At 37.4% G+C, this 15696-nt stretch overlaps 1 protein-coding gene across 1 annotated transcript; it reads right to left on the reverse strand.

Moving 5' to 3' along the window:
* Window positions 1–569: 569 nt before the first annotated feature.
* Window positions 570–14893, reverse strand: pias2 (protein inhibitor of activated STAT, 2). The gene is made up of 14 exons (XM_041936269.1): window positions 14857–14893; window positions 11965–12149; window positions 10881–10968; window positions 10650–10700; window positions 10141–10231; window positions 9908–10042; window positions 9666–9771; window positions 7738–7811; window positions 6858–7018; window positions 5355–5488; window positions 4667–4850; window positions 4243–4379; window positions 4115–4152; window positions 570–2625 (listed from the first exon to the last, which is right to left on the reverse strand). The coding sequence occupies exons 1-14, from the start codon at window positions 14868–14870 to the stop codon at window positions 2407–2409; spliced, it is 1617 nt and encodes a 538-aa protein (XP_041792203.1). The 5' UTR covers window positions 14871–14893; the 3' UTR covers window positions 570–2406.
* Window positions 14894–15696: the final 803 nt, after the last annotated feature.

Here is a 15696-nt window from a genome sequence, read left to right on the forward strand (position 1 = left end):
TCAGTAATTTTCACAAAACAGTGACCTCTATGCAAGCACTCCTCACTAACATGTTGGGTTTTTGTTTGTTAGTTTGTTTCAACAGTTTAAATTAAGGTACTGTAAAGTTGGGGAAAGACATTGATGGTGTTGTTGATCTTGTACGCTTTTATTTTTTCCACTTATGCTATCTGGAGTGTTGGTTCACCAAAATTACAGAAAATATTTTCTCACTCTATTTTCTGCCTCTAGTGGTATCTCTCCATGCATATAGTTGTTGTTTTATTTATCCAGGTTTTGAGATACCTGTCTCTGAAAGTTTTGCCTCTACCCCAATACAATGAAGGTAAATGGAGGTAAGTAACATTTTTTTCTGACAGTTTCATAGTACTTCCAATAAAAACTATCCCCGGTCCGTGAATTATCCAGAGTAAAAGGGATGTGGAATCTAAAAATACAGTTTTTTAATTGAACTTTCAAAATGTCACTTTTCAATGCACAAATTAAATTGTGTGAAGACTGAAGTCTCAGACAGATGTTTTTTGCAATTTGGATTACTTGGTCCTTATCGCAACATACATGTTAACTTGAAACTGTTAATAACATGTTTGATTTTTTTTTTTTATCTACAAATGTTATACACTAGCCTAACTTTTACATCACCATCTGTATTTCAGTTACATATGCTGAGAGTGTATGTGTCACTAGTTTAATTTGCTCACTACATTAAGCCCATAAAAGTAGAGTGTAGGTCCCTGAGATTGAGCTCCTGGTGGCTGGGAGTCCACATACATGGCAAGCAATCCAGATAATGTGGGTTTGATATACCAGCTGCCCTGTTCTTTATGTTACTGCGTGCTGTCAACTGTAAGAAAGTGGCCATTTGTGTAGGTGTTAACACTGAGACATGACACTGGATGTCATGTCCATCTATCCTATACCAACACAGAGCATCATCAACACACAAAAAAAAATCAAAAATAGCAGAGAGGTCAGAGTTTAGAAGAATTACACAATGGATATTTAAATGTTTAAATGCCAGCACGCATTTCCTTCCACAACCACAAACTGTGTTTCTTACACATCTGTTCGTGTTAGGAGCAAACAAATGAGGGTACAAAATGTTATAGGTGTCAATAGATTTATGAAGCTTTGGACAGAGCCAGGCTTGCTTTTTCCCCTTGATTCCAGGCTTTATGCAAAGCTAGTTTAACTAGGTCCTGACTCCAGATCTGTGCTTAACACAGGTACATGAGACTGATACCCATCTGAACATCTCAGTTGCTGAAAGCAAGAAAATGAGCATTTCAGCCAACATTTTGGACTGTGTTTTTCTCAAACAAAACCAAATCATGTAAATTATATCAAACAACAAATTCACGATACACAACGAAAGAGGTTCCATATAGGAGGCAGAGTAGCAGAGTTGTACAGACCAGCTGGAATCTTTTACTATCTGAACGACATTTACAACTTTATTAAACCTAACACAAGTTAAATTATTATTGCTCTAAATTATAAAAGAACATTTTATGTTGGTATGACATGAAAGCTGCCCTGTAACAAACCTCATGAAATTATTGATAGCTGTTAGAACTAATGAAACCCTTTATATTACTGAGCTGCCTTCCATGTTTCCATTACTGTGAATCAAAAGGCAAAACAGGGCTTTAAAAAGCCAGTACAGATACAGTAAAAACAGCCATGTCCATGGTGTGTGAGGAGGTCAGACACCACTACAGTCATCAGTCCACAAGACTTTTACACCTAGGGGCTTCCTACCTTCAACCATTCATTCACTTGCATGGATGTTGTATGAAATGTCTGGCTGATAGCAGTGATTCCCAGCTCTTCTACCATTCATCCTGACTTTGTCCAATGCTAATTAGGCACATAATTCAGGTCAACCAAGCCAGAACAGGCTTGCTGTTTGGTGAAAAGAGTGAAACATCTAGCAAGCCAGAGAAAAACAGATATTTTCTTTAGAAGGTGGCAGAACAAAATAGGGCCACCAGGGAATATTGGACTAAACCAGGACCAAAACACCAAGGAATATTGGACTAAACCAGGACCAAAACACCAGGGAATATTGGGCTAAACCAAGGCTAAATCAAAGGAGAATATTTCCCAAATGCCAAAGTCAAGGGAACTTCTAGAGAAATGGCACAGACACACAACGCTGTCCTTGGCCATCAAACAATTTCCAATCACAGCAGATGAGATGACAAACCCATTTGCAATTGAAAAATGCAAGGGAAAACGAAGCATGCCTGAACACAGCTTTTAACATTGTGGAAATATTCAGGCCAAAGTGCTCGTGTGTACCATTTTGGGTGCTTCTGTGTAAAACTCAACATGCCATGTACATGTAATGTGGACTAAAAAGGCCACAGAAAACAGGCCTGAAAAGGTCCAGTGAGATGTGGCTCAGTCTAGTGAAATGATATCTGATATGGCACTGTCAGTCCCTCCTCCAGCAACCCCCCCTCCTCCTGTGATGACCCGGGTCTCATGGATGGAGCTGGCAGCGTGGGTGCTGGTGTCATAATGGCTGCTTGAGGAGGATACCAAGGCTGAGCTGGTGCTGGCTGCAGCTGCACTTTGCATGGTTGTCAGGTTGTCCAGGAACATCTGTGGCCGGTAATGCTGAGCAGGAAAAACAAACTGATCAGGATCAACATCATTTATGTCGACTAGAAATGTAAAACCTTTTAGAATATATGAATTGCTACAATACAGCTTCTCCTATCCAATGTATGTCAATTATTGTGACACTGCAACATCCACCACCTCAGTTGCTACAATCTTCACTTTCGAATATTATCAGCTAGTTTTTGTCAAATACATTTCACTGCCTCAGTCCCACAAGAACGAAGTAGGGCTTATGTGTGAACTGGTGTATCTTGCTATTAATATACAAGCAAAATGGCAGGGCTGTATCCTTGTAAACTTTGCTTGCACATGGCACTGTTGGTATAGAGGTTGAAAGTTTTGCAGCTCAGGCCACAAAACTGTAGCACGAGTATAAAATTTGTCTTGCCATCTCTAAAAACCACCACAAGTAGAACAGTACATCACTTAAATAGGCTTGTGACTGGCAAAGGACAGCAATGTGGTAATGTACAGTCCACACAAATTCCAAACCTGAAGAAGAAATGTTTTCAGACAAATATTTTCTTTAATTACCCGTAATGGTAAATTGGAGGGATATAACACCTCTTCCTATACAAGACATCCATATATTATGCTTCAAATAACACAGATTCAGTACAGATCTCAGTAAATTTATCTCATTGTACATATAATATTATTTAAAAAATAATCAGAAAATAATAATATTCAATACATTTTCAATCAGAAGAAGAAACAGAGCTGTCCCACTCTATATCTACCTCTGCAAGCCCCATGGGCTGTCAAATGACTCACACCACAATGAACCTACAGTATTTAAGATGTATTTCTTTTTGTTTGTTCCCCGCATCCTTCCTAAATTGAAGGTGTCAACCTACTTGTGATTTAAAAGGCAATAGTCTTTTTAAAAACAAAAAAACAAAACTGGCTTTCATTTTCAGGCCAAGTCCTTTCAGTTGTTAAAATTTGATTTTGACATTTTGAAGGTATGCAGTCATCTAGGAAACCTAGCTGCTCTGCTTTTTATATAAGATACCAAAGAGAGGACAGATGTTCATGTCCAGTCAAAGCCCAGACTGCAATCTGACTGATCTGTGGAGATAATTGAAAATTGCCGTTCACAGCTGGTATCCGTCTAATGGCGTCTATCCAGCGAAAGGTGGTTCAACTAAGTATTCATTGTGGGGGTGCACCTGTACATCCAACAGATATCTGCTTTTTTGTCTTAATTATTGTGCCACGAGAAAAAGTATTTTGCAACTTCAAAACAATATACATGTTGTATTCATCAATTGGTAAAGAACCAAACAAATTCAATTGTAATTCTACGTTGTGACACTGCAATATGTGGAAAAAAGTCCAAGAGGGGTAAAAACATATCTAAGTAAGTCGCAATTGGAGAATATTCTGTGTTCAGTCTAAAATTCCTGATTTAGACTGATAAGATGAGCTAGAAATCACGCGTAGTGCAGCTTCTAACAGTGTTAAGCGGTAACAGACATACCTGAGGATCTGCTTGAATTAAGGAAAACAAATCCAGACCTACAGGTAAGAGACAGAAACAACAGATTATTAACAGTACCACATAGTGATGGTGATAGTGCTTTCATTCATTCTAATCAACTGACTCACTCTGCATGTCTGTGGGGATGGTGGCCAGGGTGGATGGGTGGAAGGGGACTGCATAGTCAGCAAGTGTAGAGGTCAGATATGACGGGTCCAGGGCCTGGACATTTGGCACGCGCACAGTAGGCTGGTAGGTCAACACTCTGTGAGAAAACATTCAACTGGAAAAGTTGCTGCATCACACTAAAAAGCTTTTAATATAATTTTGTGCTCCAGATCTTATCCTTTCAGAAAACAGCACATGTCTAATACATTATGGTGTCCAGTGTGTTCAACAGTAAAAAATACCTACATGTATTGTGGATATTGTAGACCACTGTCACTAATAAATTAAGATGAGATTACAAATTGATGCAGTTTTTTTCTTTAGTTGGGAAGATTGTATACACAGGTCTATGGTTCAAAATACAACACAGAGAGGCTTACTCACCCCTTTGCATGCATGTCCTCATTCTTGGAAATGTAAACACAGCGTTTCTTCAGTGGCGGGTCTGTGGCCTCTTCATCATCATCAGAGGAGCTTTCTAGAGTCAGATCAATCACATCAGCCTTCTTGTTGGAGCTGGGCTCAGTAGAATGGGGGACCACTGAAGACTGGCGCAAAGGAGCTGAGGCTAAAAGAAAAGGTTCATTTATTTGTCTGAAATGAGAAGACCAAGCAACAATGTGCTGCCCCTTACGACTGACTTCCCTACTCTGTCTGTGGCTGTCATCCCCAGTCCATTGGTCCTTACCTAAAACTTACATCTTGTAAAACAACTCACAAAGTATATGGTTTAATTTCCAAAAAAGGCTCAGTGATTTCAGAAAATTGCTGGCCAATTTAGTTTTAAACAAACATTACTCAAACAGGAGTGAATAGTGCATTTGTTGGGGACTACTTTCAATAGCAGATTAATAGACTACTGCTCTAGTGATTATTTGGGGCAGCAGGACAGTTTATGTGTGTGTTCATGGTAATAAAGGAACATGTCACCCAGTGCAACAGTGTGGCACATTAATGTGTTTTTAATAGTTCTTGGACAACAATAGAGCTCTATGACACAGAAGAATAAGTTAATTAGCTGGTTAGTAGGATCAACTCAAACCTTGCCCTGGTATTACGATGATCTACTTACTCTCAATTTTTGGAATTGACTGCGAGGGGACCTTGACGGCTTCTTTCTTTGGTCTCATGGGACACCATGTTCCATCCTCCTGGAACTTGATTTCATCCACATCTGAACAGTCGTTCAAGATCTCCAAGAATAAACTGAACAAAGAATAGAACACTCAAATCATCAATACACAATAACTTAACACTAACTGGCAGCTTAATAGATCAGAAGCTGAGAAACCCATGAGGCTTGTTAGGTTCCAAAGTTGAGTGCCGGGTGTCAGAACAGTTTTAATCCCTGGTGAAACCAATTAAGTTATTCATTAACTTTAATTTTCACTCTCATATGTAGTGAAATGCTTGCAGAATCAAGACAGTTCATGGGGAAGGAAGGCTTAGTCAACATATCCCTCATTTCCTCACTTTGAAATTCGCTCACTCCATTACTGTTGACTCCATTCACTTTTGTAATTCACTGATAATCCCTAACAAACTACCCCCCTCCTTCAGGTCTTGGAGTAGATTTATAAGGGATCAAGCCCCAGGGGTAAGCAGCCGCCCATAAGGTCCCATCTATAATCTCCTCCTCTTGCACTAGAAGGTATTTTTATACTCTTTGCCATAGTAATATTATTATTATTGCAAGGCATAACACTTTTTTCTATTTTTTTCTTGAATTCATTGTACATAGGATACCTTATTTTTTAATCTCTTAAATTCATTTTATTGCTGCCTATTTGCATGATTGCACTGTTCTTATTAGCACCTTCCAATACTGTTTGCACACCCCCCTTGTGTGTTCTAAAGAGCTTCTGTAACAGAAGATTTCTCCATTGTGAGACTAATAAAATCTTATCTTATAAGGGTGTGGGGGTGACCAGAAACTGAGCGAATCAGGCGAAAAAACAAACAAGCAGACAAAAAACAGCCAGATCGCACAACCACACACACACACACACCTGTAAACACGATAGCTAATGTCAACCTGTTCTGTAATTCCCTGTGAAATTCAATTAACTGGCCTGTATGTAATCACTGTTCTGACTGTTCTTGTTTTCCTTATGTTGTTTTGTCAGTGTTTTTTGTAAGTGTTCTGTCTTTTTGTCTTAGAATAATGTCTTGTCTTTTAATAATAATAATAAATAAATAAATATATAAAGCCCGGCTTACACAAAGGGGAGCATTGCTTAACATTGGAGGGGGACTAAACACAATAGAGTTCAGTTAAGAAATTATTGGATTTTGATCAGCTTTACTTTATTTTAGTAGATACTGGTCCATTAAAATACATCTGAATCAGCAGAGATATCAGTGCTTTGGATCCACTCTCTAGTTGAAACACATAGAGCAAAAATTTGTTGAGTTTCAATTACTATATTGAGAAGATGCATACTTAAATGTTAGGATGAAGGACAGGGGCATATGATGCCTGACTCACTGGAAAATCTACCAAAATCTGAATGAGCCTCAGCAACAACAGGTCATTTAACCAGTTGTGTGAACTGGTTAAATTAGTTTCACTAACCCATCAATAATGAGACTCTCGTATGCAGCCTTCTTATCACACACAGGACAGATCCAGGTGGGTTTCTTCTCATTCATCTGTAGATAGAGGGCAGCATCGAAACACTGCAGGTGAGAACAGGTCATTGCCCGGCACGGCACTGTCAGTCGCATCTTACCCAGCTGGAATAGAAAGCATACTGAGGTCAATCAAAATAAATTAATGAAAGTATGGCCATGATCACTAGCTATACACCATTGGCATGATATTAAAATGCCATTTTAATTTATGTATTTCATGTAACAAGTGTATGTGTTGTTGGACAGCAGTGGCATATGTCAGCAAAGAATCAACATAACCTGCTGGGGCATGGTATAGTGGCAGTGGAAGAGGGTTGACACTGTCAATTACTTGTACTCACTTTATTCACAACATTTCCTCAGTCCTTAGTCAGGTAAAATGTCACCAAATGAAGGTCTAAGGACCAAGGCACCATTAAAAAGTGAGTACAAACAGCTTGCAGGATTTTTTGGTTCTTACACATTTCCAGAACAAAACTGTGAAGTTGTGTTTCAATAATGGCAACGACAAATGTAATGAAAATTTATCTGTGGCTACATTTACATAACCATAATAATATATAATAATGGTATGCTATGCATTTGAATTTTTCAAACTATGCCAACCCCCAGTGGTAGTTTCAAAAGAGAAACTGTGGCAGAAAGTGATGCATGTTGATACCCTACCCAGATCTGGTCCATGGACACAATACATTATACCAATTATCTTATCTTTTGAGGGGGATTTTCTTTTTTCTCGACAAAATACAATTTATGGAGTGAGAATAACTTGACAGTTGTTGTGTAATGACACAAACATTATATTAAGATGCTTAATTTACCGGGCACATAAGTGAGACTCGAAGACTTGTTGTAGCAATCTCACTGTCCGGATCTGCTGTCAGTTTCTCTTTAACTGGAACATAGAGGAGAGAGGAAGAGTACAGAGAAGATAAGAGACAAATTTAAAACATATAAAATATGCCAAAACCAAACACAGCAAAAAAAAAAAAAAACAGTTTTCCAGTTCTTGGACCCCAAGCCAGATCAAAGACATTGACACTCCACACTGGCTTTCAACAAATGGTAAATGTTGATACATTGTCTTGGACCCGTTTACACTAAAACTGGGTGTACTTCTTTAATTTCAGGCTTGGGTAGTGCACATTTACTCTCCCAAGGGTAGCAAATAACTGATAAATCCTAGTACCTGATAACCATGCTTTCTGATCGCAGTTTCTGATCACAGTAGGGCTGTCAAAATTGACCAAAAATGACGTTTGAATATTCCTTCTAAAAACAGATAGAATTGAACCATTCAAATATCTATTTTTTCACATTATATCCAAAAAAGGGAATATCTGTACAACTGGAGACATATTACTTGCATGTTGTTTCAACATAAACATTTCTACAAATCTACATACCTAAACATTATAAAATAATTAAATACAATAATGTCCTATACCGTGTTGGTGAAATATTCACTCATTTCAGCTTGACCTACATTTCATTTTCAATCAATGAAAGTGTGCAGTTTCCAGTTGTGCCTATCCACACGTCCTGGAAGATTTCAAAATCCTGACAAATGGGAGGAATTTCTTTCACTTATTATGTGATCATAGACTCTATTTATCCATGATTTTGTGTCCAAGTGACAAATAGAGACAGTTTTTGAAACATCAAACAAGAGTGTATGTCTAAAAAAAATTGTTTTGCCACTGACAGGCTCAAATTGTTACTTTTAATTCTCTGACAACATTATATAAAAGATCCTACAGCGATAGACCTTTTTAGAAAAGATCCATTCTGTTTAACCAGAAACAGCTACAATATTGCCCTCGCAAAAGCCACTAGACTCCATTGACAGTAATTTCAATTATATTCATAATTTTATCACCGTGAAACACACTTCATCGCTATAAACAAAATAAAACTCAACAAAGCCTTGGTTCATCTTTCACTGTTTCTTACACTAACAATCATCTCTAACTCTGTACTGGTTGAAATAAACTGCTAATTTACCGAATCGGGAGAGGAGCAAGAGACAGGGCGGACATCACAGAAGCAGCGTGGAAAAACTGCGTGCAGAGCAGGAATATTTTCATATCAAACTCAGCAAATATTTTCACCAGACATTATGACAGGAGAGACTTTAACAGAATGTCCCGGTAAAATAAAAAAAATAAAAAAACAGTAATTACTACACTACAGAAACTCTGGTTTTGCGATTCCTGTCAGCTGCAGCTGCAGTGGTGCTTTTTTTCCCCACACTGAAATATTAATTTTCACAATCCAATGTCTGGATTATTTTACGGTTCGAATTTAAATTAAAATTTAGAATATTTGTTGACAGCCCTAGATCACAGAGTCATGCAGTTCATTGTCATGCACTTACAGCCAGGTTACACTCAGCTTTCTGCTATTATGTGACTTGGCTAATGTCAGCTAGATTCCTTGTGTAAAAAAGTTATCCAGGTTCGAATCACTGACCTGCATGTATACACAGATTTTCAGTAACCATATGAATACACTGCATGTATGCACATTGTTTAATTACCTGTATAACCTTATGTTTTTTTCTGAGTAACCTAGTTGTTTGTTTAGATGCACTTGTGTGCATCTAAACACACTGATATGTGGTTTTCAGGTCAGGTAATTTCTGGGGATTTACAAAGCCTTCCAGTCAAGTGTGACTACATCACAGTAAAACTGTTGCTGTATAACTTCTATTAGCCAACACTGAAGAGTTGGTTTACTGTATTTTTACTTAGTGCTCTGGAGTGGTCTGGGTTTCTGATGCCCTTCATCCTCAGCCTCTGCAGGAGCAGTGGTGATGTCAGCTGCCTCACCAAGTACACAGACATAGAATAGGTCTGAAAGACAATATGATCAAATAACCTTAAAAGAGAAGTCATTGTTACTGTCCCCAAACATGTCCAACTCGAGCACACGGAAAAGAAGATGAAACACAAAAAGCTGAAAAGACTTCCAATAACGTTGTGTTCTCACTTTTCCAATTTCAGGTGCCCATGTCACTGAAATCTGATTGGGTACAGCAGAGGAGAGACGGACAAGGGAGGTAATGTTCAGAGGTCTTCCTGGTCTCTTCTGCTCCACACCGTTTTTTGGCGGTGGTGCATAACCCTACAGGGATAAAATGCTTCGTTAACATCTTTACAGTAGAATATTTAAGTTGAATTGTCTTTTCACTGGAAATGTTCTAGAGATCAACAAGCACTTACTGGCAAAGGAAAAAGTTTCCCATTGACCTTTATACAAAGACTGTTTGGGTAATTATCTTCTTGAGGGCAACTTGTCTCTGACAAGCAAAACCTGGACAGCATGAAGAAACATTTAAGAGCCTAAATATACAGTATATTAAACACATAACAAAAGAAGACTCAGTTATACAAAAAGAAGTATATATTACGCTTAAGTGAAAAAAGTTCAAATTATGTTCAGCAAAACTGTTGGTGGATGTTATTGCAGTGCTACGGTCTGAATAAGTGTTTCCCCTGTGATGGCAAGACATGCTGACACATTCATGTGGGAGGGTTTGGAGTAATCAAGAAAACATTAATTTAATTCGACCTTCAAAGAGTTTTGCTTTGAACCATTTTGACTGCTTAATACAACTAAATGAAGATGTGATTTCTGTCAGTTCAATATCTTGTTGCTTTCAGATTTCAGAAGTTGCTAAGAATTTCAAGATTTGTTATTATCAGGAAAGAAAAAACTCTGAACACTTCACCTCAGCTGAATTTGAACCATATAGTCTCTTCTGCCACCTGGTAGAAAGTCCCTGTAAACAAACAAGATATAATGTATTTATTTTCTCTACACACACACACACACACACACACACACACACACACACACACACACACACACACACACACACACACTTATGAATTATCAATTCACAGACACAGGCATGTTTTTCTCAGTAACTGTGGAATAACTGAGCTATTAACAAACCCACCTGGATATGCATACTTCTCGAACTTGCTGTGGTGTCAAGGCAAAGATAAAATATTTTTCTTGATGGAACCTCTGTGCAGTACTTGCTCCTGAAAACATAAATGATGGCACACATACACATATGACCTTACAGTTCACATTGTGGCATATTTTACAGATTCTAAATCTGCATTCATTTCTGTCGCAATACATTTCACACCATTAACTCATAAATTCTGATTACAATGTACTGACACTTTTGGCTTTATTTTATCCCTAATGGCAATGGGTAGTGCCATATTTGGTTCATATTTTAATGTCTTCCATTTTTCTGTGTTGTGATTGCCTAAAAGACTCACTTCCACCAAGGATTAAGTTGTGTCTGAAGTCTAGTTTTCCTTTTTCTTGATTCCACCATTAAAAAGGTTAGTTGTGTTAAAAACTTGAAAAAAACTGCACAGTCAATTAGGCCTAACTATGAAACTACAATACCAAAATTACAAATTGTCAACTACTGACAGCTGGCATTGAATGCTTGGTCAAATGCTGAGTCTTGTTTACCAATGCTATCGTCACATCATATGAGACGGATGGTAGAAATAGGAAAAATTCCCATGTTATTAGAGAATTAGCCATATGGAGAAAATGTTGTGCACTGACAATGTAACCCAATGTACATTCAATTTGGCTTTAATTGCATTGAACAACAGTCTTTGGCTGATGAGAGACAACCATATTTGTTTTGTTTTCAAAATGTGGCACTTCCACATTACCAAGTTCCAAGTCACATATATCGGAGCTTTTTAAAAAAAATTCTAGGTGCAATTATGACTTGAAATTTAATAGCTCCATCAGAAACTCGTCACTCCAATACGACATTAACATGGTATTATGCCTTATTTTCCTTTTACTTTTATATGAACAAAGAATTTGCAAGAAAAACCTATTTTTCACATTCAGTTAAGTATTGTGTTGACGAACATGATGTTTTGTTACTAAACCTCAGATATCACAGTTGCAGTAGTATGATGGCATGACCTGGAGTTAATAAGGCTCAGACTAAGTGTTGTCCTTTAAACCAAAAGAGAAAAGAAAACACCACAGACCCAGACTTGAGGGCTTGATTAGGATGTCCAGCACATCATAGAAAGGCAGTGGCTTCATCTGCACATCAGGGTGGACGGGGGGGATGAGAGTGGCTGGCTGCTGGAGATTCATGCTGGTTTTGGTGTAGTACCACGCGGCTGTTTCACCAGTCAACAGGCTGAAGTCTGCATTACAGGACTGAATCCTGCTGACAGGAACAAACAGGTACACCAGGACATGAAGCACGAGCTGTGCACCACTCTAACCACAAACAACAGCTGAGCACTGACAGACTTGGTAAAATGAAGATCAGATAAGAAGCAACTACTCGAGAAAACATCAACGTCAAACCAACAACAGATTATTAAAGTAAAAGGGTCAGTTACATTGCATGTGCGCCCTACAGAAACCTTGTATCCCTTGGAAATATGAAAAAAACGCTTTCCTGTTTCCAGGCTTTCGAGCCATCATTTTGGAATAATAATTTGATTGTTTTGCAGGTCCTTCATTCCAATAGTTGTCAGACTTTTTTAACTCCGGCATCATTTAATGTAGCACTGTGTTGATGTTGTTTCCCATCACAACATCACAAACCATTGTTTTGCACTACTATTATTTATGTTTTGTATTTGTCTATGACATCTGGGTAAATAGCTTGTGCAATATTACATATTTTACAAACTTTACTATGTCATATTTTTCTATTGTGTAATAGTGCAAAAAACACTGTAAATATATTATCCATATCTGACTTATGTGCAATTCAGAATTTTTCCATTTTCCTTTGAGACACTGAAGTATATAGTACTGTTAAATTCTTGTATATAATGTAAATATATAAAGTTGATTTTATTCTGTATCCTTTTTAATTGTCTATTTTGTTTTTTTTTTCTTTTCCTAAATCTCTTTTATTCTTGCTGTCTGTAACAACTTAATTTCCCTGATGTGGGATCAATAAAGTTTTCTCTTATCTTATAATAATTTGCTTGTTTTGCTCCTAATATTTACATTTTATAAACTGCTCTGTGTCAATTGAAGGAAAAGGATGACTGGATGCAATGATTAGGGCTGCTCAGTTAATTATACATTATACACCACTATTTTGTCAGACCAAAATTGAATCTAAATGGGGTTTTTTTAATTGAGATATACTTCATATTTAGCCTGTTTGCTTGTTAAACAATGGAGTGTTGTTTTTTAAGTCGGTAACACATATGTTAAAATGTTAACCATTATTTAACTTTGTGTTTTGTTAATTCATGGACACAACTTCTTAATCTGATAACATGATTTTAATTACCAATCACAAAACACCCTTTATTGCTCTGATACGTTTGCTGTGTGGTCAATGTGCTCCCAAGGACGTAATTAACGAATGCCTGTGTTTCACTGTAAAGCTTTGTTTATACTTGATGCAGTGTTCAGGACATCGGGGCACGCACTCCACATTATTATGCCTCCTGCATTGAGCACAAGTTGTCATGGAGCATAATTGTGCACTTCCCAATTTTGGAAATTAGGCAGCCACTAATTTCAAGATGGACAAGTCTGAAGGTTTTTTTTTTGTTGTTGTTTTTTCCCCACTTTGCTGAATACAATAGTTCAAACAGGCTTCTGGATAACTTAGCATTAGTACAACTGAGAACATGATTGCCACAAATACAGATTAAAGCAAACAACTTCAATTAAAAGTTAAAAATTAATGAATGAATTTTACTATTAATGTCTCAATGATTTAAATAAGATGTTTTTTTCTAAACAGGTCAGGTCTAAAACTTAAAGTTCTACTCTCTGCTGGTGCACCACTGTATTACTTGTTTTCATGTTTTGCCTGCATGCTCACGCTTATGAACAAAGAAACAGAGTGTGCTTCTTCAGTCCAGGGCATTCAGTACAATTTTACACAATCTGAACACATTAGAAAACAACAAACTGCGTGCCTCAATATGCTCTACAGCCCAATCAGAAGTTACACTGTGCAATGACTTTTTCCAGGTTTACATCTCCATAAATAGAGTCATGACATACACTATGACATTAAAGTAAATACATAAAAACTGCTTCTCATAATTCAATTACAGATCAAGAAAAGGGGGATGACACTGCAGCTGGTTGGTTTCTGATAGGACCATCAAGACTGCACATTATTAGGCAGAAGAGGTGGACATGGTGGATTGTTGATATGTGTCTCAGCTGAAAATTGAAAGCTATGTTTAGAGATTATTAGTGTGTAAAAATTATGTATGCTTAAGGAAGATGTTTTTGAATTGAGGTTTCAGATGAAACTAGCTTATATTTGGACCAAAGGATTAATTTCTGATCCAGTGCTTAAATGAGTCATTTCCAATAACCATAACAGAACAATTAATTGTCATGACAATCTCTAATGTACAGACATTACCCTCCCTCATATTGAGTGGGTGACCACAAAGCTACGAGACTGATTTAAATAAGTTTTCAAATAATCCATCAAAAGTTTTATACATGATAAATTGCAGAGTTGCTTCGTTATTTTTCTTTTGTTGCCCACCGCCCACCGTATGATGCCACTACCGATAGGATTGGTTCACAATTTCAAACACCTCGCTCACTACAAACACAGACCATGACGGCGTAACTACACACAATTACAACGTTCACATAAACACAATTTAGTATAGTTTAACCTGGTTGCAACGACATAACAAGGGACCATTAGCGATTGGCTAATCATAAACGGTTAGCATTTAGGCTAACTACCGAAATGCAAACGATGTGATCTGAAATTGCACACTCTTTCCTGGCAGTGCCCTATCGTCTTAAAGCATCATCTCCGGGTATCTATATCGACGTGTTTATTCGTTACAAGTTATCGCTACGTGGAGTAATATTGACAGAAGTCAATTATAATCTATGTTTTTCTTTTACCCTACCCGAAACTCCTCATTCTCCGCCATCTTGTTGTTCCGGTTAACCCGCCCAGCATGAGTACTTCCAGGTGGCGCCCCAGCTGGGCAGTGGATGTCCAAGTACGGAACGCCATTTACTTCATGCTACTATAATCACTAAACATGCTATATTTACTGATCTGTGAGAGTTGAATTATGCTATGTAGCTTAATGACTACGGTACATGGTGCAAGTATACATAAATCCGTGATGAAACGCCATCAAAAGGTCAAAACAATACATACTCCTGCTCCCTCAATGAAAAACCCAGTTTAAATAAAAATATAGATGTTACATAGATGTTTACTACTGAAAAGCCGATTCTCAATGTAGACTTATATCATACTACACATGAAGCCCAAAATTCCAAGTGAATTGTGAGCAACAAAATTTTAAGTGGAGGTGGTTAAAATGATTCTGTGCTTTTTAAGATTTCAGGTATCTCTATACTGCGCAGTGAAATCATTTGTTGCCCCTTCCTGTGCTTCACATAAAATATCAAACATTAAAAAAATACAATATATATAACAAGAAAAAATACAAGCAACAACAAAATGAAAATATGCTTGTTCTGCGAATTGTTCGCAGACCCTAAAAAGTTTGGATTACCTTGATGAAATTACAATAAATTACACAAATGATCTCACAAATGATATTCCAACTCCAATATTGAAGTTGTTATACATTATTCTTCATAGACAATGTAAATTAACTATACATCCAACTTGTCAGGTGTTTGGTCAGTGGGGCAAATCAAACCTGCAGGAAGCAGTTTGTATTCAGGCCAAATTTCCCTGTATTCCCACTACCGAAACAAACAAGATA

The sequence above is a fragment of the Chelmon rostratus genome, chromosome 5 (assembly GCF_017976325.1).
Source record: "Chelmon rostratus isolate fCheRos1 chromosome 5, fCheRos1.pri, whole genome shotgun sequence".
NCBI lineage: Eukaryota > Metazoa > Chordata > Actinopteri > Chaetodontiformes > Chaetodontidae > Chelmon > Chelmon rostratus.

Coding starts and splice junctions, on each gene's coding strand:
- pias2 (XM_041936269.1), bottom strand. Junction 10,043..10,140: donor GGAAACTTTTTCCTTTGCCA/GTAAGTGCTTGT, acceptor TTATCCCTGTAG/GGTTATGCACCACCGCCAAA. Junction 4,380..4,666: donor GAGGACATGCATGCAAAGGG/GTGAGTAAGCCT, acceptor GTTTTCTCACAG/AGTGTTGACCTACCAGCCTA.